The following is a 24,307-nucleotide window of genomic DNA, read 5'->3' on the forward strand; positions in this document are numbered from 1 at the left end:
TGGCCCACAGGTCATAATTTGCTGACTGTGGGTTAAGAAGTAGGCTCCTGGGGCTGGGGCTATGGCTCAGTGGTAGAGCACCTGTTTAGCACGTGTGAGGCACTGGGTTCGATCCTCAGCATCTCATAAAAGTAAATAAATAAAATACAGTCATTGTGTCCATCTACAACAAAAAAAATTAAAAAAGAAAAAAAGAAAAAGAAACAGGCTCCTAGACTAAACTGGGCCAATCAAAGTGGACCTTGAGGCTCTTAGCTCAAGTTAAGAAGATAACAGACATTCTCTTCTCAGATCTATATTGTTCTAGAAGTTTCTTCCAGCTATCCTACCAATAGAGAAATCAGGTTTAGGACAAAGTTTTCAGAGATCAGAAATTTAGCAACCTAGTCTATGGTGAGGCTTTAAAGACCACTGGATCAAGTTTTGCCTGAAGCTAATTCTATTTCTGGAAACTCTGGTTATGTGAGCTAACAAGTTTCCCTCATCAGTTGAGCCAGATTGAATCAGTATTGTTGTTTGGGTTTTTTTTTTCCTTTTTAAATATACTTAATACCTAAAACATTGATACTTCTGACTTAAAACATCTCCCACTAATACAGACTGCAATGTTTTAAGTAACAGACCTCAAAAAGTAGAACTAGCTGAGGGCAGGACTAAGTTCAAAGTCAATGGAGACCCCTCTAGTTGGCAAAAGGGTTGGCTACCCTTATAGTCTGTTAAGTATAATAAAGTCATCTACCTACCAAGGTTTCAAAAAAAAGAAAAATTCAGAATATTGGAGATTAACTATGTCTTGCATGAGTCAATAAGGCCCACTAAGAAAAAGACTGACTTACTTTAAAACTGACTCATTTGGTAGAAGGGATGGAAAAACAATAGTTTTAAGAGAGGTTCCTGCTGCTTACTGCCCACAAACCAAGCTGATTGAGAATCCAGTGATTTGGAACTTGCAGGACTGACACCACAGAATTCTTCTCTGCAAACCAAAATTAATATAAGCAAAACTGAGAAGGTGAGAGACTAGGCAGGACACAGAAGTTAGGTCTATGGGCAGCCTGATTCACCTTCTCAGATCCATCCTTTTAAATGTTTGTCCATTTTATCTTGTTGATAAAATGAATTTTTGTTCCAGAAAAACAGAATAACAGACATCTCTCTCTAGATGCAGATATGCATGATACAGATCTGGCCACAAACTGGAGAACCAGAAAAGTCAGTGGAGTAATTCAGTCTGAAGTCTGAGAGCCAGGAGAGATGATGGGGGAAGTCCTGGCCCAAGTCCAAAGCCAGAAAAGGAGGATGAGGAGGTGATAGTGCAGGTTCCAGTCTGAAGGCAGATGCCCAGAGCAGATGCCCCAGCTGAGATTGCAGCTCACCCTTCCTCTGCCTTTTTAACATCTTTTGGTCCTCGGTGGGTTGCATGAAGCCTGCCTGTGTTGGTGAGAGTGATCTTTACTGTCTTCTGATTCAAATGTTAATCTCTTCCGGAAACACCTCATAGATGCACCCAGGTTTGATAGACTATCTAGGCAACCCAGTCAACACATAAAATTAACCATCACAATGAACAGTCATGTTCTTTGTGAAGATTAGGACGCATCAGAGGCAGGAGCCAATTATAGTGACCTCCAGCCTGCAGCACTGTTCCACCAGCAGAGGGCAAGTGGGGCTGCAAATAATCAGAGGGAAGACCATGCGGGCCTGGAAGCGAGCACTGGGAGAGGGGTTCCAGAAGCTAGTTCTAGAAGTAATGTTGTATCTGGGCGATTTTTTAATTTTATTTTTTGCTTCTGATTAACCATCCAATGGAATGAATGAAAAACAACTAGGTCAGAAGCCTTCAAAAATCAAAGGGACAAACCCCATCAACACGTACAGTTAAAATGCACCAATAAAAAAATGTGGAAAAAAGTTTTAAAAATCACTCTACTGTCATGTATGACTAAAAATAAAAAGTTTTTAAAAGGATAAATAAATTCAAAGGGACCAGGCACGGTGGTGCACACCTGTAATCCCAGTGGCTCAGGAAGCTAAGGTAGGAGGACTGTGAGTTCAAAGTCAGCCTCAGCAACTTAGCAAGACCCTGTTTCAAAGTAAAATATAAAAAGGACTCAGTATTTAAGCGTCCCTGTGTTTAATCCCCGGTATCCCCCCGCCCCCGCCAAAATCAAAAGGAATTCCATTGCCAGCGAAACCCCAGGTGAGCCCCAAAGAGCCAATGGCTGTACCTCCGTCAGTGGTTCTCAAACTTGGCTGGCTTTAATATCACCTGCGAAGTTCTAAAATTACAGATGCCAGCCCTCTCCCAAATGCAATAAATTTGTAACTTTGGAGGCGAGGCCCTGACACTGAAGTTTTTAAAAGCTCCTTCAAGTGATTCTAATGTGAATTAAACTTAAGCCACTCCTTGGATTCCCACCTAGTACTGGAAATAGACACCTTTGTAAGACGTACTCACTTGAAGGGTTGCCAGATACAACCCAGGATGTCCAGTGACACTTGAGTTTCAGGTCAACAACAAATAACTATTTGTACACCACCATTGCCCCCAACCCTTAATTCAGAGATGGCTACGGAGAAAGAGCATTCTCTCCAAAAGCTGAGCAGTGAGCAGATAATCTGACCAAGGCTCTCAGTCACCAGCCAGGTCCTTGCTGGTCCATGGGCCAAGTCCCTAGGCTTGTCTCTAACATAAGGGAGCACTTAGGACAGAACCAAGAACTTGGCAAGCTCTCAACAAATGCCACCCATTAGGCAGAGGAAAGCATTTATGAGAAAATGAGCTTATATGTTGGGAGAAATCCTAGTTCTTGGCTGGCAGCAGTGAATGTCTCAGGTGTGTAAGGAAAACCTTACCATATTCACGTCGGTCAGGAAAACCTGTGGAGAGGAGCATTCGACTCTGGCCACCTAGGAAAGTAAACAACTGCCCCAAATTGACCTAGTGTTACCAGGGGAACCCGTATAGGAGCCTGGTGGTCTGATCCCCCGTGGCACATTGTGATTGGGCAAGAAGCCTATAAAATGTATACCTGTGCCCGCAATAAATGAGTTTGCAGGCTGCTCACCACAAGCCTGCTTCCAGCCAACTCCCGGAGTCTGGGGGTCTTGACTCTGCATCCTTACCTGCGCCTGAGCTAGCCTGGCACAACTACATTTATGTGCACCAATGGGTATCGTCTTGGCACAAGATATTCCCGGATCAACTCACTTATGATCTGGTTTATAAAATAACAGTGTCCGTTTCAATTTCTCAGTAAAGTGTCTCCAGGGGAACACCTGCTATATCTGCAGAGCTGCTCTGCCCTCTTCTTGAGTTTTCTGCCTCTTTTCGTATTTCTCTACCCTTCTTCCAGGGTCCCTGTCCATCTGTGATTCTGATTAGTGGAGAAAACAAACTCATCAAACCATCACAAGGAAAATGTAGGTTTATCTTTTATATAAGTGCCTTCAATCATCTGGAAGCCACGCTGGGTAAGCCCTTCAGTAAGCAGCTGTTGTTTGAGATACATATGGCATAATTTCTCCCCAACAGCTAACCACGCTGGTTGCTCTCTGTATTATTCGTGAGAAGAGTTGAAAAAGTGGGGGTGGTGAAGAGGAAGGATGTCAGAGAGAACACGCACTGCATAATACGGCTTTAAAATTGAGATAGATTACAAGAATTAAATGAGATACATACACTAAAATTTAAGAAGGGTCCCAGAGTGAGGCTGGGTGTGGGAGTGGGACCTACAGAAGAGGTGACCTCCAGAACTGCAGGGTCACTGCCCTGGCTCAGGTGTTTGCGCCCCCCACTCCCCGTCCGCCCACAGATGAGCCGCTTCCCCGCTGCCTCCAGGCCACTCAGGCGTTCAGCTCCAGGTCGGTGATGTAGGCTCGAACCCAGGCCTGGCTGGGGTCAGCACAGACCTGCCGGCCTCTCTTGGTCTGGAAGCTGTAGAGAGGGGTGAAGGACCAACACTGAGGACTCCAGCAGGGGAGCCCTGGGGCGCCCCACACGCTTCTCTGCCCACACACCTCGGGGCCTGTCCACACGCTCATAAAGTTTCCCCTTACCCTTGGGGTCCACAGACCCTCCCCAAATGTCTCCTAGGGGTCCCTCAGAAAAGCCCTTTGGGCTGCCACTCGTCCCTCTCTTCCCACAGCCCAGGGGCAGGTCCTTCAGGACTCAGCAGGCCCCGGTTCAGGTCTGAAAGCCCCTCAGGCACCTCCCTGGCCTCCCACACTCCCATGGGGCCTCACCCCGAGGCCAGCCTCCCTGGCCTGGCCCTTACATGACAGCCGGTTTGGAGCACTGGCTGCTGGTCTCATAATAGTCATCTACGAATTTGCGCGGAATCTTCCGGGAGATGTAGAAGAAGCAGCAGGCGGTGGGGCTGTCGGCACCCACTGTGAGAGACAGGACGGATGCCAAGCAACTGTTCAGAAAGCGGACACTGCTCGCCTTCCCCCTACGGCCAGCATGCTTGGGGTGGGAATGTCGGGCAGAGGGACCAGAAGGAAGTTGGTATTTCTTTATCTTTCTCTCTTTTTTGGTGTTCCTCAGTCCCTGTCTTAAAGTCCCTCTACCATAAATTCAGTATTTTTTTTTTAAATAAACTATTTCTTCTCTCTCTCTCCTTAAGGAGTTCCATCTAGAAATCACAGGAGAACCGAGGCCACTCCACTGGGAACACTTGCATCCAGGTTCTACTTCTGCCAAAATCCCAGTTGGGCCTCCACTTTCTCATCCCTAAAATGGGATTTTGTCCCCCTCTGCCCTCCAGAATGAGGAATAGAGTGGCCAAAAACCCCTTAGGAAGCGAAATTCTCCAAACACCCTGGCATTCCCTGCTTGGAGGGTCTCAGGCACAGGCTTGACATGGGGGCCCAGGCCATGGCCAGAGAGTTAGGGCACAGGGCAAAAGACAGACTCACAGGAGGCAGAGCAGGTCTGGGAGGAGAGGGCCTCCGTGAAGAACAGGACAGCAAGGACGGCCATGGAGACCTCCATGACGCTGGGCTGCAGAGTGGGCTCAGGTGGTGGCCGAGTAGAGCTGGGGCGGGCGGGGACTCGAGGCTGCCGCTCCCTTCCGGGGGTCTAAGGCAGCTGGTCTCTTTATAGGCAGCCTCGGGCTATGGGAAGCTTCACGACTGGGGAGGTCAAGGGGGACCTTTTAACCATGATGCTGGTGTCGTGCTGCACCTTGCATGAGCCGGCAGAGCTTCGGGTCACCACAAGGGCTCAGGCAATGTGCACCAACGGCTCAGTCCCTTCCTCGATGGGGAAATGGTTTCCACAGTGAGAGGAGGTGAGAAGCCGGTGTCAGCTGAGACCAAGCGAGCTGGCGCCTTCTCATGAGAGCAGCTGTCTGCAAAGCCTTTCTTCCAGAGCCCAGCCTTCTCCCCGCCTCACGAGTTAGCCCAAGAGCGCGGATGTGACTTAGATAACAAGAGCACAGAACCCTGAGAAGCACGAGCTAGAACCACGCCCCAGGGGGAGACAGCAGGATTAGGGAAGCCTCAGCCACCGAGGGCAAGAAAGAGGCTGGCGTTCAGACTCTGGCTCATTGCTTAGGCTTCACTGAGCCTCACAATACACCACTCCCTGGGGTAACCGGGTTAACTGGGGCTCGTGTGAGCGTTAAGCTTTAAAGTGTTGTTCCCCTTTAAAGTGTTGTTCCCCTTTTACCAGCACAGCGCTCTGCCAGGGATCTATCCCAGGGATATAAACACAAAGATGAAGAAAGTTGAATGCACAATGGTGTTTGTCACAGCTTATAAGTAACAATTAAAAGGTGACCTAGAATTAAGTAAACTGTGGGATATTTACTTCTTGCAATAATAATTAGCCCTTAAAACTGATAAGGTAGAGAAATTTAAAAGGGAAGTCCTCATTTCTTAAAAATCCTAAACGATTTCCTGTTTTCTTAAAGTTCAAATGGTCATTCCCTGGTTTCCTGGAAGCCCAAGGTCATCAAGGTCTGAGCTTCTTGAAACACTTCACCTTCCTATTATTTTGTTGACTTTTCTTGTATAAGTTTGTCTCCTCATGGTCACAAGATGGCTGCTGCTTCTCAGGCATCATGCCTTCACAAAGTCTCACCACAGATGTAGGAGAGGGCCTCAGAAATACAAGAAAGAGTGATGTTACTCGGGACTTTAATTCAAATTATTTTTTACATGATTTAAAATATGAACTATAGATTTCCTTCAAAGTTAGTAAAAGCTAATTTTAATAATATGCAAAATGCAGAAAAGAATAAGCTAATAATTTAGTATGTAAAAGTTGGGTAGACCCCATGGCAAATGTGGGAATTCTCTACATTCTCACTCTTCTACTTCGGCACATAACAAATTCTGAGGCATAATCAGTAGGGTTTTTTTCCTCAATGGTAGAAAAAATTCTATTACTCAAACCTAACCACTGATAACTTTTCAATTTCTTTCTTTCTTTCTTTCTTCTTCTTCTTCTTTTTTGGTGGCGGCGGGTACCGGGGATTGAACTCAGGGGCACTCGACCACTGAGTCACACCCCCCAGTCCTATTTTGTAATTTATTTAGAGAGACAGGGTCTCACTGAGTTGCTTAGTGCCTCACTTTTGCTGAGGTTGGTTGAGATCTCACAATTCTCCTGCCTCAGCCTCCTGAGCACTGGGATTACAGGTGTGTGCCACCATGCCTGGTTGCTCCTTCTCCCCCTCCCCGTCCCTGTTCCACTCCCCCCTCCCCACTCCTTCTCTTCTTCTATTGCAGTACTAGGGATTGAACCCAGGTTTGCTCTACCACTGAACCACATCCCCTGCAGTCCTTTTTATTTTATTTTGAGACAGGGTCTGACTAAGTTGTTTAGGACCTCACTAAGTTGCCCGGGTTAGCCTTGAATTTATGATCCTCCTATCCCAGCCTCCCGAGTCACTGGGATTACAGGTGAGCACCACAGTGGCCAGCTGATTTGTTTCTTTCAAGTGCAACTTTTTCTAGGCTTATGATAGTTTGGTTTGCTTGCTTGCTTGCTTGCTTTTTTACTCCTTACTGTACGAAGGGAAGGGAAGGATTATTGTTGTCATGATTTAGATGCAACTCAACCTTTTCTTGTACTTAACAAAAGACTCTTTCAAGTGATTGTAGTGTCTTTAAGAGCTTCCTAATTTACCTGTCTGCCTAGTACATGAATATTACCATGTAAATGTGCCTATTCTGGCACATTTGGATTGGTTCCAATTTTTAATTGGTATAAATAAACTGTACCAATTGTACTTTATACATAAAACTTTCTCCATAAATTAGGTCATTTCCAAAGGATGTTTTCCTAGCCGTAGACTTCCAGGGTTGAAAAACAAGGACCTTTAAGACTTCTGAACTATAGAGATGCCTCACATCTAATGCACATTTGTGTCTAGAATGCCGTGTGGGTTGGGGCGACTTGGTGTAAGGACCGTGGCTGTTGCTGAATCAGTGATTCCGAGGCTGAGCTCATCGCTCTTGTCATGACTGTAGCCTGGGCACTGGCCCCTGACCTCTCACTTATTGCTTAACATTTTTGATTTCTTAGAAGCACTCCACTCCACATGATGTCATGGTTCTTTGTGCCCAGGGTGTGGTTTAAGTGTGACTTGTCCTGCCCAGGACGCTGTGGCATCGCTATCTACGTCACCCTGTGTGGTCAGAGGAGCCCTAGCCCAGCTCCGTGGGAGGAAGCGTTAATCTACACATCCCTCCAAGTCCTTTTGACCGGAACACTAACATCTCACCTCCTCTCACTGTCAAAAACGTTTCCACATAATCAGCCCCCAAAGTGAGCGACTGAGCTATTCTTGTGCATCCTGATCTCCGAGGGGACCCAAGGCACCCCAGAATGAGGAACTCAGAGCAAGACTCCATGCACCAGCCAACTCCCTCTGCTCATCGCCAGCTTCCAACACCTCGTGGGCTGGAGCTGCCTAAAGGGGTGGGGGCGAGGCTTAAACCCCAGAAGGGCGCAGGCAGCAGCAGAAGCCGGGTGCTTCGTCCCCCTCTCTACCTGCCCACACTCCACAGGCCTCCATGGCTGCCCTGTGCACCCGCCCATCATGGCCCTCAGCTCACAAGTCCCTCTGGGCCACGAGGCTCTCTTAACCCTCGTCCTGCCTCCCCTCTAGAGTTGTTTCCCTGTGCTCTGGGTAGACACCTGAGCCATGTCATTCGATTCCTGTGTCTTATTATTCTCTGAGTAAAAGCAAAGAACTTCACAGAAGGCTTCAAAATGTTCTGGACTATTTTCCAAGGATTTTTTTTTTTTTTTTTTTTTTTTTTTTACTTATGTGAGTAAAATATTTTTTTTTTATTGTAAACAAATGGGATACATGTTGTTTCTCTGTTTGTACATGGCGCAAAGGCATACCATTTGTGTAATCATAAATTTACATAGGGTAATGTTGGTTGATTCATTCTGTTATTTTTTCCCTCCAAAGATTTTGATCTATCCTAGTTCCTGGATCTGAAGGCAAGGGAGGGCTAGGACCCACCTTCACTTAGGAAAACGATGGCCTCACTCAGTCATTGAGGAGATGCAAACCCAAGGTGCAGTTGCTTCCCACAGTGAGCAGCGGGTGGTTCCCCTCAGTCCTCCCGAGAAGCTCTGCCCTTCTAGGGATTCACAAAAGGTGGCCTTTTCCTGGGACGTTCCCCTAAAAGAGAGGGAGCCAGGACCCGCTCTTCCGATGACTGTATTCCCTGATGAGGGAAACCGAGACTGCCCACGTAGAGAGTTAATACAAACATTCAAGGTCAAGAGCAAATGCCTGACTTCCTTCGTTCTTTTTGTGGTCAACTCTGCAACCCTGAGCGGTGACGTCTCCATCAACTTCCTGCAGGCCCCTCGACTGCTTTTCTCTGGCTCCACATGCCTATTCCCCCACCCCCAGAGCGGACCCCACCACTTACTCCCTCTTGCTTCTCCAGACCCTCTGTGAATGTGTTGATGATCAATGCGACCCCAGCAGCCAGTGTTTCTACCCTGGTGTAAGTCAGTATCGGTTCTCCCATCTGCAGAGAGACTGGATGTGTGGAGGAGACCACCCATGGGACATGGAGAGAGGAGAGGTATGCACAGCAAGGGGGACCAAGCCATCCTGTGGAGGCCCAGCTTCCTGAAGCCCAGCAAGGATGCTTAACGCAGAGATAGGCCACAATCTGGTCTGTGGCCTTCAGGAAACCAGAGGACTTTCCCAGGGCAGAAAGGACAAAGGTAAGAAAGGGACAGAGAAGAGACTGCCCCAGAAGTCATTCATGGAATATGAAGGCTGGGGAGAAATGTGGATTGGTTTCAAGCTTCATGGGAGAGGAAGGAATGGAGAGCCGGCGAGGCCTGAGAATTTCTTTACTTGGTGCCTGTTTAATCCTTTCGTCCTGCGTCAGTCAGAGCTCAGTCAGAGCAGCAAGACCTCCTATGACTGAAAAAAGCATCAGAGATGATAAGATATTAAAAAATCATGGTGAACATAAAAACCAAATAAAAAGGAAGAAACCACACCAGACGTTCATAGTAAAACTGCTGAAAACCAAAGTTAAGAGGAAAAATCTCAAAAGCAGAGAAAAAAGAGACAAATGACCTTCGGTGAAAAAACAAGACTGACTTCCAACAGAGAAACAGAAGCTAGAGGCCAGTGGAATGATTATTCCTGAAGAGCTTAAAGTTAAATAATGCTCGTATAGATTTCTGTACCCATGGAAAATAGCCTTCAAAACTTAACGTAAAATAAACAATTCCAGGCAAACAAAAGCTGGAGATTTCACCATCAAAAGACTCATGGTAAAGAAATACTAAAGAATTCCTTCAGGCAGAAGAAAGAGAATTCCAGTTGGAGCTCAGAGAAGCAGAGGGTTTAAATGCAACAGGGAAGAATATGTAGTGAAAACCAAATAAATTTTGACTATCACATAATAAATTATGATATAGGTTTTGGTTTTTGTTGGGTTGGTTTTTTTGTTTGTCGTTTTTTGGTCTGTTTTTTGCCACCAGGGATTGAACCTAGGGGTGCTGAACCACCGAATTACGACTCCAGCACTTTCTATTTTTTTATTTTGAGACAGGGTCTCGTTAAGTTGCTTAGGGCCTTGCTGAGTTCCTGAGCCTGGCTTTGAACTTAAAATCCTCCTGAGCTGCTGGGATTACAGGTACAGGCCACTGCACCGGGCTTGTTTTTATTTTTTAGACACACGCTTACTACGTTGCCAGGGGACCCACCTGTCTCTACCTCAGTCCCCTACCCCCAGGAGCTGGGTCTGTAGGCACACACCACTACCACATGCCCAGCTTGGATTTTAAATTGACATAGAATTCCAACATACCAAAATAGCATAGAAGTCAGAAGTAGTAAATAGCAAAGCCCAAGGTTATTACATCGTGTGGGAAATGATAATAGCATCATATGGTATTATACTGTATTAATTTCAGATGTCTTATTCTGTAGTGTAAACACTAAAACAGTAGAAAAGAAACATATAAGTACAGGATGAATTAGTATAAATACAGCATGGAAATGGAATAAAAAAGCCCCAACCAACTCAAAAGAAGATTATTAAAAAAGAAAAGAAACATATGACAGGCAGAACAAATTTAAAGTAAATAGTAAGATTAGACATAAACATATCAATAATCAAACATAAAAGATTAAATACTACAATTAAAAAACAAAATTTTTAAAGATTTCAACTATATGCTATTTAAAAAGATACTCCATAAATATAAGAATTATGAAAGAGTAAAGTAAAAAGAGAAAAAGTAACTATGTTAACACTAGTCAAAAAATGAAAAGAAAAAATTTCCAAAAACAAAGGGGTAGTTCAGAACAACAAAAAGCTCAATCTAGACGGGTACTGTGGCGCACTCCTGGAATCCCATCATCTCAGGAGGCTGAAACAGGAGGATCTCTAGTTCAAAGCCAGCCTCAGCAAAAGTGAGGCACTAAGCAACTCGGTGAGACCCTGTCTCTAAATAAAATACAAAATAGGGCTGGGGATGTGGCTCAGTGGTCAAGTGCAGTGCCCCTGAGTTCAATTTCTGGTACCAAAAACAAAAACAAAAACAAAAACCTCAATGTACCAGAAATTTTTAACAATTCTAAATTTGTATACTTCTAATAGCATAGCCTCAAAAGCAAATTGAGGTCTAAAAGATGAAATAGAAATAAAAATCACAATTACAGTGGAAAACTTTAAGATAGTTTTCCCAGTAACCAATGAAATGAGCAGACCCTAAGTTAGTAAGTAAATAGAAGACTTGAACACCAAAGTTGGAAAATTTTAATAAATGAACATATACAGCTTATGTCTAGCAAGTGCAAAGTACACATTCTTTCAAAGGCACATAAAGCATTTGCTATATTTGACTATATCCTAAAAAAAAAAAAGAAAAAAAAATCCTCAATATTTAGAAATTAAGAAAAAAATATGAGACAAAGAATATATTGTGATGGAAACTGGAAAATATTCTGGGCTTACTAGTTGCTTAGGTAATTGAGAAACTAATTTTAAAATTTATATAGAAAAGCAAAAAGGTCAAGGATATACAACACACTGTTCAAGTACAAAGCAGGAGGATGTTCTCTATTGCCTCTCAGGATTTCTCTGATTCATAAAATATGGCTTTGGCAGGAGGATAAGCCAATGGAACAGAAGCAAAGCCCCAAACCAGACCACCTGTATAGGATCCAAGTCGGCATTGGACGCTATTGGAAAATTATGGTTGAGATTAATTTTATGCATCAACTTAACTGGGTCACAAATGCTAGGACATTAGATCAGACATTATTCTGGGTGTTTCTGAAGAGCAATTTTGGATGAGATTGACATTTAAATCAGTAAACTGAGTAAAGCAGATTGCCCTCCCTAAATGTTGGTGGGTCTCTTCAATGAGTTGAAGGTCTAGATAGAAAAAGCCTGATTCTGCCACCCCTGAGGGGGAGTCCCTCCGACTTGATGGTCTTCAGACTGGGACAGGAAGCCAAGCTGCAACTCTGGTCTTCTTGTTCTGGAACCTGCTCATTCTCAGTGTCTTTGGACTCAAATTGGGACTAATCAGCTCTCCTGGGTCTCTGGCTTGCCAGCTCACACTGCAGTTCTCGGGATCTGTGAGCCTTCATAATCACATAAACCAGTTCCCACACTCCATATTAATCAGGATTTTCTTGAAAACCCTGACTAATATGGTCTTTCCAATAAAAGAGGCTAGGTTCACTGTATAGTCATATGACAAAAAATAAATCTAGAATCCTTCTTCACACCAAATATAAAAACCAAGTAGATCAATTGTAAATATAAGTACCAATGCTAAAACAATAAAGCTTCCAGAAGTTAGCATCAGAGGATATCTTTATTCCCTTGGGATAGAGAAAGATTTCTCATCAGATCACAAAAGCCCCAACCATATAGAAAAGATTGATGCATCTGACTACATTAAAATTAAGAACCATTGTGAAGCCTGGCATGGTGGGCGTGGTCCCAGCTACTCAGGAGGCTGAGGCAGGAGGATCACTTAAACTGAGGAGTTCAAGACCAGCCTGGGCAATGTGGTCAGACCCCCATCTCAAAGGAAAAAAAAGATAAAAATAAAAAATTGTAGAAGTCCATCAAAGCATTCTACCCTGTGGAAGAAGGCAGTGACCACTCACTTCAGAGAGATATCTGTCATGTGAAGAGGAGTGGTGCTGGTAAGTCTTAGAACTACCTCAGTGGTCCCCAAGAGTTCAACCCCTTAGATAACTTACATGACATGTCCCGCAGGGCTTATGGAGAAGATAGAGGTGGGGCACAGCACTCAATTACTTCATCAGTGATACATTTAAAAATTAAAACCCTAATAAAAATGATCTCACTGTTTTTACATGTGTTAAAAAATGTTAATATAAATATAGAAATAAATATGGCACCTGACTTTCATAAAGACATACGTATGCTGTGGAGGTGCAAGTCAGAAGGTTTGTAGTTTGCAATTATTGTGAAATGGTAGTAGGAAGGGTGTCCGATTCATAAAATATGGCATTGGCAGGAGGATAAACCAATGGAACAGAAAAGCTGTAATTCTCATTGTGAATGGGTGTGGCTTGTAACATGCAATAAACTGAGGTCACTGGAAGGATTTTTTAAGGGTGGGGGCATTTTGTAAATTCTTATGTGGTTTGTTCATAGAGCAAATGGAAAAACTTGTATTATACTCTAGTTTTTCTCTAATATATCAATCATGCCAGTGTAAATAAATTTACATTTTCTAAATAAGCATTATAGCAGAACTAACATAAGTATATATGTTATGTTTTGGATATTAGGTGTCCTCCAAAAGCTCCTGTGTTAAAACAAATATCCAGAGGTAAAATGATTAGATCACAGGGGATGTGACCTAATTAGTCCATCCTAGATTGAATGAACGAACTTGAGGGGTGGGTAATTGTAGGGAAGTGGGGCATGGGTAGAGGAGATGGGTCATGGGGAGAACCCTGGAAGGGTACATCTTATCTGTGACCCTTAGCCCCTCTCTAGCTCTGCTTCCTGGCAGCCATGAACTAAGTAGCTTCCCTCTGCCACATCCTTCTGCCATGATGTTCTGTCTCACGTTGGGTCCAAAGTGATGGAGTCAGCCAACCATGGACTCAACTATGAAACCATGAGCCTAAATAAACTTTTCCCTCTTTAAGTTGTTCTTATCAGATATTTTGGTCACAGTGACAAAATTTTGGTCACAGTGACACAACACCCATGCAATGGAATACTATTCAGCAATAAAAAGGACTCAACTATAGATATGTACAACAACATAGATAAATCTCAAAAGTACAATGATAAACAAATGAACTCAGACTGGATAAAGCTACACAATGTATTGTTTCACTGATACAATATTATGGAGCAGGTGAAACTATAGAGACAGAAATCAGATCAGTGGTTGCCAAGGACTGACAACTGTGGAGAGTGGTTGACTGCAAGAGGGGTACAGATTATACACATAAAAATTACCGATTGTATCTGAGTTATGCCTCAATAAACCTGATACTCTTCCTCCAAACACATATATACAGAGGGCTACATGTAGAAAAACAGAACAAAATAACTAAACTCAAAAAAGTGACCTACTGCACCCTAACTTTCAATAGCCATGTCTGGGTTGGCAGGAAAGACTTGAATTCTAAGAAGTCCCAGACCCAGAGCAAGAGAACACCTGTCTGTCAATTCTTTCCTGCAAGTCTTCATTAAGAGTATGCAGGGTGATCAGGTAAAGGCTGGGGCAGCAGGGCTCAGAGGAAAGATCCAAGATATTTGGGCCTTCACCATGTTCAAAGCAACTACACTCCAAAGGCAGGGGAACAGGACAACAGAATGAAGTTCATACAAGTCTTCCTGGGTTTTGAGCTATGCAAAATGGAAGGAATAGCAGAAAATCTGAGATAAATCCATTCAGGGCACTCTAGGTATTGAAGGCCAGGAGTAGGAAAACTGAAAGAAATCATTGCAGAACACTCTGGGCTTTCAGCTCTTGATGTTGGGTAGAGGAGAGCTTGAAGAAACCCCGCAGGAAGCACTCCAGCCCTTCAAAAATTACAAGGCAGCTGCCTTTCAAGATTTATGGTTAGAGCAAGGAGGCAAAGAAAAATCTCTCAAGGTGCAGAAAGCTGAGAACAGGACTACAGAGAGAGATCACCACTGACCCAGATGGGTAAATAGGCTATGCCTTAAAAATACCTCCTGTGATTTAGAAAGCTGTCAGCACAATGAGGGCTTAAGAATCTTGCCAGTGCTCCAATCCCAAGCTCTATGAAGGGGAAAATTATGATCCTGCTCATAAAATATTTAAAGCCAGTACAAACTGAGTCAAGCTAAAGCTGTACCCAGATTCAATTACAGATCAGATTGATATGATTCTAGCAACCTAAAAGAAAAGGCATGCCTATTATGGGTGTATTATTTGCTTCATTCCTATTGCTCATTTATATAAAATGCCCAACATACGACCCAAAATTTTGAGACATGGAGAACCAATAAAACTGATCTGTGGGCTGGGGAGATAGCTCAGTTGGTAGAGTGCTTGCTTTGCAAGCACAAGGCCCTGGGTTCGATCCCCAGCACCGCAAAAACAACAACAACAACAACAACAAAAACATGATCTGTGATCAGAAGAAATAGTCCATAGAAGCAGAACCAGAAATTGCTCAAATGTTGAAATTATCAAATGGAGACTTTAAAAAAATGAAAATATGATTAAAGATTTGATAGAAAATGTGACCAGTGTGAATGAAGAATTTGGAATTTCATCAGAGACACTGAAAACTTTTAAAAGAATCAAATTTTTTAAAGGAATGCTAGAAATAAAAAAAATAAACTTTTACAAATGATGGGCAGATTAACTGGGCTAACAGAAAATTAGGGCAGAGAAACAAATGGGTAAACTTCAACATGGATCAATAGGAAGAATCTAAACTGAAACACAAAAAGAAAAAAATATTTAAAATAAAAAAGAGCACATCCAAGACAGGTAGGAAAATACCATAAAAAAAAAAAAAACATAAAGTTGGAATTCCAGAAAGAGTGAGAGAATGAAGAAGAAAAAAATTGAAAACATAATTGATGAAAGACATTGAACTACAGATCCAACATTCTCAGGCATCCCATGCAAGATAAATAACAGAGAAAATGAGAGCTAGGCACAACACAACCAATTGCTGAAAATGCAAGATAAAGAGTAAATCTTAAGAGCAGCCAAAGGGAAAAAAAAGATATCACATACGGGGAAACAGGAATGCAAATGCTAGGTGACATTTCACCAAAAACAACAGGGGCAGACACGATGTAATAACATCTTCAAACTCAAGCTAGAATTCAATATCCAGCAAAAATAACCTTCAGAAATGAAGACAGGTTAAAGACATTTTCAGTTCACAAGCATTGCTAAAAGTACTTAAGACTTAAAGGAAATACTGTCATACAAAATGCTAGATCTTCAGGAACTAATGAAGAGAACAAGGAAGGGCAAATATCTGGGCAAATATAAATGATTCTGTTTTAACATTTTTATATAACATATCAAATAGCACAATCGACTGCTTAACCAAGATGAGCATTAAGCTGGGTGTGATGGTACATGCCTGTAATACCAGCAGCTCAGAAGACTGAGGCAGGAGGATCAAGAGTTCAAGGTCAACCTCAGCAACTTAGCAAGACCCTAAGAAACTCAGTGGGACCCTGTCTCTAAATAACATGCAAAAAAAAAAAAATAATAAGTAGGGGGAACTGGGGATGTGCCTCAGTGATTAAGTTCAATCCTTGGTATCAAAAAATCAAAAAGAAGAACATTAGTGTGTTGTGAGATGTATAGCATTTATAGAAGCTAAACATAAGACAACAGAAGTACAAACCATGGGATGGGAAAAACAGTAGCCTGCTACAGTACATATGCAGTGTTTCTAACAAATATTTTCAATCTGTAGTTGGTTGAATCCACAGATGTGAAGCCTCTGGCTTTGGAGGGCTATTTATTAAACAGATACTCTGAGTACTAGAGATTCACCCAGTGTTCATCCATGAACAAGATGCTGGGGTGTCCTGTGAATTTAAGTAAACAAGAGGCCTTTATCACTTTCTTCTTATGACAAAATAAACACTTCAACTGTCACTCATTTTTTTTAAAGCATCATTGTGGAGAAATTTAGAAAGTACTTAAGCAAAAAGAAGTTAGTCAGAATTCCCTGGGGTCCTACAGCCACATTTTTAGATGTGTCTTTGTCTTTCTTGGTATGCTTTCACCTTTGATGGAATTATACAAAAAAACAATTTCATAGCCCAAATATGGGTGGAGTTTCGTTCCCCTGGCTTAGGCACTAGCAGCTCAGACAGTGGATGACACAGATGATTGATCTTCGAAGATTCTGGGGAGGCAGACGTGTTGTGGAATATTAACAATGAGCTAAAAGCAGCCAGCTTTTGGGAAAAGCAGAGGGTGGGAAGAAGATGGAGTTCATGAACTTCAGAGCCATCCACTCTAGACAAGATCCCATACCCAGGCAATTATTAAGAAGTCCTTTGTTGGCACTTTAAAAAGGAAGTGGTCACTGCAAGTCAGCATGGGTGCAGTTAGGGTGTCCCAAGTTGAACTCCCCACTTCCTTTCTGACAACAACTGACAATTATAAAAGTGGAATGGAAGGAGCTGCAGATGAAGGATCAGAACTTCAGTGTTTAACAAACTCTGGGATCAGCTGGGGAAATAGTAAGACTCAGTGTGTTGTGAGCCTCACCATTGCTGTATGTGCCAAGGTGCAAAAACAAAATAGCTTTACAACAAAAGAAAAGGCCTTTGAGCCTTAGTCTTCCCCGGCTCCCCTCTCCTACTCCAGTCCTTCTTTGAATAGAGGAAGTAGGATCAGTCATGCAAGACTGAAGTTCTGGGAGGAGGGCACATGTTGCTTAGCAAACATAAAAGGGCTGCCTCTCCTGCAGCACTGCCTGCCCTGCATCCAGGGGTGCTGGCCAGCAATACCTCTCCGCGGGGTTGGGAGGACTTGGGGACTGCTGTAAGTTTTCCTTCCATAAATCTGGCTTTGTACCCGCACAAAGTTTGGCTTGCTGGGTGTATGTTTTACCACTCTCTTGCTCAACAAGCAATAAAAGGAAGAAATGAGCAAGTGGATGAATGACCTGTAGGTGGCTCTAGGGCTTCACCAGGGAGTCCTCAAACGGGGACAAACTGGAATTTTATTGAAGGTTTTGGACTACTTTTTGCTTTATGTAAGTTAATAGTCTGTGCTACTTGGGGAAAGCAATGCAAACTGAACTTTATTATTTTCTTTTGCTATTATTTTATTTATTATTTATAGGGGTAGGTAACTGTTACCTTTTTCTGATAGTTTTGGTAGATTCTCATCGGAATAAGTGTCCTTGGGGGAAAGAGAAAAGTAATAAAAGTCAGTAGTGACCAGAACTAAACAGATGATGGTGAGGGGCCATGAACTGAGGGACAGGATTAACTTGAGATTAATTTCTGGGTACCTGATATCCAAGGAAGCCAGATAGAAAGGAAGGAGGGAGATAGAAGTTCAGTCTTCTGACCTGTGCTGCTTTGACTTCTATCAGAATAGTGATGACCAAAGAGTAACCACTTCCCAGCATCTAATACCTTCTAAGAACAAGCTTCTTGGCTCCAAGTCTTCACACTCCTTGCAGTCAATGGAGGGCAGGGCTGCTGTGGAGCACGCAGACTCAGGGCTTAAGAAGGAGGAGGCAATTTAGCCAGGAACATTTGGATGTGCCCATTGCCTGCAAGTGGGTGGTAAATAGGGATTGGGTGTACCCTGCAACTGGGTCAGAAAAAGAGAATGGGTGAATGCAAGAAAGGCAAGAAAAACAGCAATTGACACTGGCCATGGTTTACCCTTGGAAGCCAAGCGGAGAGGCCCTTAGGAGAAGGCACCAGGAAGTGATATGAAGAGCTTCCTGACCTCTAGTGAACAGCTGTCATACTAGCGTGCGGGTCCTCTACAAATATTATCTCTACTCAACGGAACAACTTGTAAGGTAGGGATTATTTGGTTCATTTTACAGGTGTGGAAAATGAGACTAAGAAAGGCAAACATTTACCCAAAGTTACACAGTCAATAATTTGGGCAGGAGCCTTCAAAGTAGGAGGGTGGAGCTAAACATTTTGGTTTCCAGCGTTACCCTTATTGTGGACTCTGTGTGACCCCAAATAAGCTGCTCCTCCTCAATAACCTTTGGATTCCATGTTAACAATAGCATATTTAGGTTTGCTTTGTGGATTAAATGAACACAAAAATATTTTCTTTCTTTTTTTTTTTTTTTGCTTCCAAGAGGTGTTTAGCTAAGTGAGGGAGATGTTTTCATAGAAGATGTAAGGTGGAGTGTCACGAGCCTGCTTGACCGTTGAACCATTCCCCGGAAGTAGGCGGTGAGTTGGATTAGAAATAAAGAAATAAGGGAAATCAAGACAAACGAGCAGGTGGAGATGAAGTGCAACCCAGTGGGGAAGCCGGCCCTGATGGGGTGTGACTAATCCAGAGCAAGCTCTGCATGTTTATTATATAGGTTTAAACATCAAAAGGATTTATTGTGAGAAATTTTCTACAAGATAAACAAAAATGAGACTTGTGAGGGGAACAGCCCCCTGAAAGCTTATCCACACGCGTTCATATCGCTTTTCTGCCTCCAGTCAGCAGGCACCTCAAGGCTATTGAGCGTGCCCATATTTCTACCCCAGGGCAGCTGGTGTTTAAACTCAGAGCTATTGAACTAATAAATTCCATGAGAGGTCTGGAATGCACCTAACAGGTGGCACCAGTCAACTGGGCGGTTTCACCTGGCACCTTTCCACCGAGAAATTTCCAGAAGCAGAGTCTCGCTGTCCAGGGTTTTGCAGTTCAAAGTAATGATTCATTCATGGCTCCTGACCGTGGAGGATGAGTTTTTGTGTGATTCTTTAATATTAGGAAGAAGGGAAATGTCTTGATACCATGATGATATTTTTTCATAGCTCAGGTGCTATGACTACCGTAAGTATTTCTGTCAAAGTCACCTTCAACCATCCTGAGACTCAAAAAGGAACCTGGGAGTCAGCTGTTCATCCTTCATTCCCAACATGTCATCAATCCCTTGTTTTGCAAAACATCTTCTATTCCAAATTCACCCATTGGTCCTCTCCTCTGCTGTCCAGGCCCACATCATCTCTCATCTGGCATCTGGCCAAAGCCTCCTGACTGCATCTTCTCCAGTTGTTTCTCTGGACAGGGGGATCCCTGGTGTAAAGCGCTTTAATTGCATACTGCTGCTTTTAGGATGGCAGTGTAAAGCACTTCATCCACCCGCACTAGCACGGTGTAACCTTAGTCTTCCTCTCCAGCCCTTCTACACCCTTCTTCCCATTCTCCAACTAACCCATACCCAGTTCCCAGAATTCACCAGGATTTTTCTTCAGAACCTTCCAAGAAACTGTTTCCTGTTAAAGGATAATGGTTTCTAATAGTTAAAATCATAACTCTCGCATGAATGTCCTCAAAAGTGTCAAAGATTTTATTTAAATCATTAACAAGGTAAACAATAAGATGTTGCCACAAGTTAAGAGGGGAATTCAGATGTAACCTTACATACAGAAAATCCAAAGAATTCCACTAAAGACTACTATTACTAATAAATGGATTCAGTAAGTTTGCAGGATATAGGATCAATATGCAAAAACCAATTGCATTTTTCTACACTACAAAGATGAAAGAAAGCATTATTTGAAATTTCAAATAGAATAAAATACTCATTAATAGATTTAACAAAATAAGTGCAAGATTTGCATGCTGAAAACTATAAAACGCCATTGAAAGAAATAAGAAAAGATAAGTAAATTTTTTAAAAATCTGTGTTCCTGGATTAGAAGACTTAACATCATTAAAATGGTAGAACTTCTGGAATGGCTCTACAGATTCAGTGCAATTTCTGTCTAAAGCCCAGCTAGCTTCTTTGCAGAAATTGATGAATCGGTTATAAAATACATATAGAAATGCAAGAAATCAAAAATAAAAACAATGACAGCAAAAGCTTAAAAAATAAGAACAAAGTGTCGGGCGCAGTGGTGCATACCTGTAATCCCAGCTAATCAGAAGGCTGAGGCAGAAGAATCACAAGTTTGAGGCAAATTTACAAAGGCCCTATCTCAAAATAAAAAGGGTTGGGGATGTCTGTAGTTCAGTGGTAGAGCACACTGGATTCAGTCCTCTGAACCAAGAAGGGGGCGGGGTAGAAGGAGAAAATCAACCAAAATTAGTGTGCTCATTCACCCTTCCTGATTTCACAACTTACTGCAAAGTTATAGATATCAAGGTGATGTGGTAGGATATAAGGATAAAGATATTGATCAACAACAGAATTGAGAGTCTAGAAGTAAACTCTTACATTGACTTTTGACAAGCATGCCAAGACAATTCAATGAGTTACTATAGTCCTTTCAACAATGGTTTTGGAACAATTGGATACCCAAGTGCAAAAGAATGACATTGGACCTCTTACATGATACACTAAAACTAACTCAATAGGAAATTCAAACAACATACACTTTAGTTAGTAATAAGGAAAGTTGGGACAAATTTACAAAATAGATGCAGATTTGTCAATATCCAGGAGTGGAAATCAATTGTTCCTATCAGATGAAATTCACTGATGTTTCTATATGTCAGAATTGTTATTATTGCCATAAATTTTCTACAACGTACAGGGTCCTAAAATAATTCAAAGAGAATGAAAGGAACCAAGAATAACAACAACAACAACATCTTTAAAAAGAAGAACAAATTTGCTGGGCTCAGTAATCCTAGCTACTTAGTAGGGTGAGACAGGAGGATCTCAAGTTCAGGGGTAGCTTCAGCGATTTACCAAGACTATGAAATAAAACTCTTCCGTGACAAAAGATCACTTCAGGTCTTGTCTAGGGTACCGTTTTGGATTATCTGATTCTATAGCTACATCCCCTAACTTTTAATTTTTTTTTTTTATTTTGAGATACAGTCTTGGTAAATCACTCAAAGTAAAAAATTAAAAAGGCAGGGGATGTAGTTATAGAATCAGATAATCCAAAACAGTGCCCTAGAGAAGACCCCCAGTGATCTTTTGTCATGGAAGGATTTTATTTTAAAGTCTTTCACAATTTTTCCCAACATTTCTCTTGGAGGCTTTCCCCCTACTCTGTCCCTAGCTCTGGACACTCCTCAGAACTTAGCTGAAATGGCGATTCCTAGAAGAGGCCTTCCCTGCCCCCAGGACCAGTTTAGGATTTTCTGTCTCTCTGCTGCAGATCACCCTGGGCTTTACTTTCAGATCACACATCACAGCTTGTAATTTAAGATTTATCTGCAGTTATACTTTTTGCTATCTAGTTATTACAAGAACACATCTCCATTTTTTTTTTAATTTTTATTTTTACAGACTGCATTTTGATTCATTGTACACAAATGGGGTACAACTTTTCACTTCTGTAGTTGTACACAATGTAGATTCATACCATTCATGTAATCATACATATACAAAAGGTGATGCTGCCTGTCTCAGTCTATCTTTCCTTCCCCCACCCACTGCTGCCCCATTTTCCTCTACACCATCCAAAGTTCCTCCATTCTTCTTTTTCCCCCGTAACCTCCACCCCCAGTTATGTATCGTCATCCATTTGTCAGAGAAAACATTCAGTCTTTGGTTTTTTGGGCTTGGCTTATTTCACTTAGCATGATATTCTCCAACTCCATTAATTTACCAGTAAATGCCATAATTTTACTCTTTATGGCTGAGTAATATTCCATTGTGTATATATACCACAGTTTCTTTATCCATTCATCAATTGAAGTTGGTTCCACAATCTAGCTATTGTGAATTGAGCAGCTGTGAACATTGATGTGGCTGCATCACTATAATATGCTGATTTTAAGTCCTTTGGATATATACTGAGGAATGAGATAACTGGGTCAAATGGTGGTTCCATTCCAAATTTTCTGAGGAATCTCCATACTGCTTTCCAGAGTGGCTGCACCAATCTGCACCTCCAACAGCAATGTATGAGTGTGCCTTTTTCCCCACATCCACACCAACACTTATTGCTTGTGGAGAACACATCTCCATTTTGCTCACCAATTGCTTTGCCCTGGACTTCAGTAGAGCTCAGTGATTGCAAGTCAATCTCATCCATCCACCATCCATCCCTATTCAACAAGTCAAGAGGGGATGAGTGCCACCCAATATCTGGTTGTTAGCATCATCTGTGATGCTATAGTAAAGCTTATGGCAATGCTAATAATTTTTACCTGGGTAAAGGACAATTGGGGGAGGGGAATGGGTTTCGTTTTGGGCTTCACCCTATATTTTTGCCTCATGGACAGTTTAATATCTAAGCAAGAATTTGTATGCTTTCCTTGAAGATTTCAAATTTGACATATGTGACTGTGTTATTAACAAAGAAAGAAGTTCTATTTTCCTGATATTCTGATTGGCTCTTTTCCTTTGTAGGGAGTTTTAGGTTACATATATAGGGAGATAAAGATGATTGAAGCTAATATTGGTCTAAAAACAAACTCAAAAAACTACATATAAATATTCATAGCAACTTTACTTACAATAGGCCCAAAGAGAAAATAATTCAGTGTCCTTCAATGGGTGAATGCGAAGACTATGGAACATTTAAAATATGGAATACGAATCAGTCCTAAAAAAGAACAAAGTACCAACCCATACTTTGAATGGATCTTAAGGGCTTTATGTTGAGTGGGGGGAAAAGGCCAATATCAAAGGTTAAAGATAATATTTCATTTTTTTAACAGTCTCAAAATGTGGGGAAGGGGTTTGATGGAATTATGTCCTGATTGTGGTGGTAGTAGCATGAAACTAAGCATATGAAAAACTCATAGAACTGTCATCAGAGTGGCCCAAGGGGGTCCCAAGAAAGGAGGACCTCAACTTGGAGCCACCATGTTCTTAACATTTGTTACAGAAGCAGTTGTAGGATGAGTCAGTATGCAAGACACAGGTAAGGACAGCAAAACGCTTCACACTCAGAGGAAGTATAGGCAACTCTCACTTCTCAGAGAAGAAGACAAGAGACATGCCCTGGTTTTAGCTGGTAAGCCATTGTTAGACTTTGCTGAGTCAGAAAATGTTTACAAACTTTCTCGTCTCATGGTGAACACTCGGTCATGGTGACCAGTCTCATGGCAATCACCTGATACTTGGAGGTCAGAATGTTCCACTTTGGTCAGCCAAGTTGAACATAATGTATCATGTTTTCAGAGGTCTCCATTCTCCAAGGGTCTCTCCCCTCGGGCCTGTTTTAGTTTACCTCTCTCAGAACTATATAGCAAAGAAATGAATCATGTGAAAATTAGTAAAATTTCAATAAGATCTTTTTAGTTAAAGACACTGTACTCCTGTACAATTTCAACGATTGTACTGAAGCTTTGAAAGATGTGACCATTGGAAGAAACTGGGGGACGTTTGTGTAGCAAACTCTGTACTATTTTTGCACTTTCTATGTGAGTCTCAATAATTTTATTTTATTTTTTTGTTTTGTTTTGTTTTGTTTTTTGTTTTAGGATGGTGTTTATTACCCCATTTCCACATAAAGTTTATCTTTGATTAGCTGATGTCCAGCAAATACAAGCAAAATAACAAGTCGAGTCACATTTGTAAATCCATCCATCATAAAGTAAGTACACTTCTACATGAGAGATTTAGGATTCACATCTGCACACAAATCTTTTAATATGACAAGCTGCTGTAATGTACAAAAGAGGAACTACTATAATTATTTCTTGCTTATAATCTAG

General features: G+C 42.0%; 1 protein-coding gene across 1 annotated transcript; it reads right to left on the minus strand.

Moving 5' to 3' along the window:
* Window positions 1–3,100: 3,100 nt before the first annotated feature.
* LOC124980670 (C-C motif chemokine 3-like) lies at window positions 3,101–5,352 on the minus strand. Its single transcript, XM_047546480.1, has 3 exons — window positions 4,921–5,352; window positions 4,278–4,392; window positions 3,101–3,937 (listed from the first exon to the last, which is right to left on the minus strand). The coding sequence occupies exons 1-3, from the start codon at window positions 4,994–4,996 to the stop codon at window positions 3,847–3,849; spliced, it is 282 nt and encodes a 93-aa protein (XP_047402436.1). The 5' UTR covers window positions 4,997–5,352; the 3' UTR covers window positions 3,101–3,846.
* Between the last annotated feature and the right edge of the window lie 18,955 nt (window positions 5,353–24,307).

This window comes from Sciurus carolinensis, chromosome 3 (assembly GCF_902686445.1).
Source record: "Sciurus carolinensis chromosome 3, mSciCar1.2, whole genome shotgun sequence".
NCBI classification, from domain to species: Eukaryota; Metazoa; Chordata; class Mammalia; order Rodentia; family Sciuridae; genus Sciurus; species Sciurus carolinensis.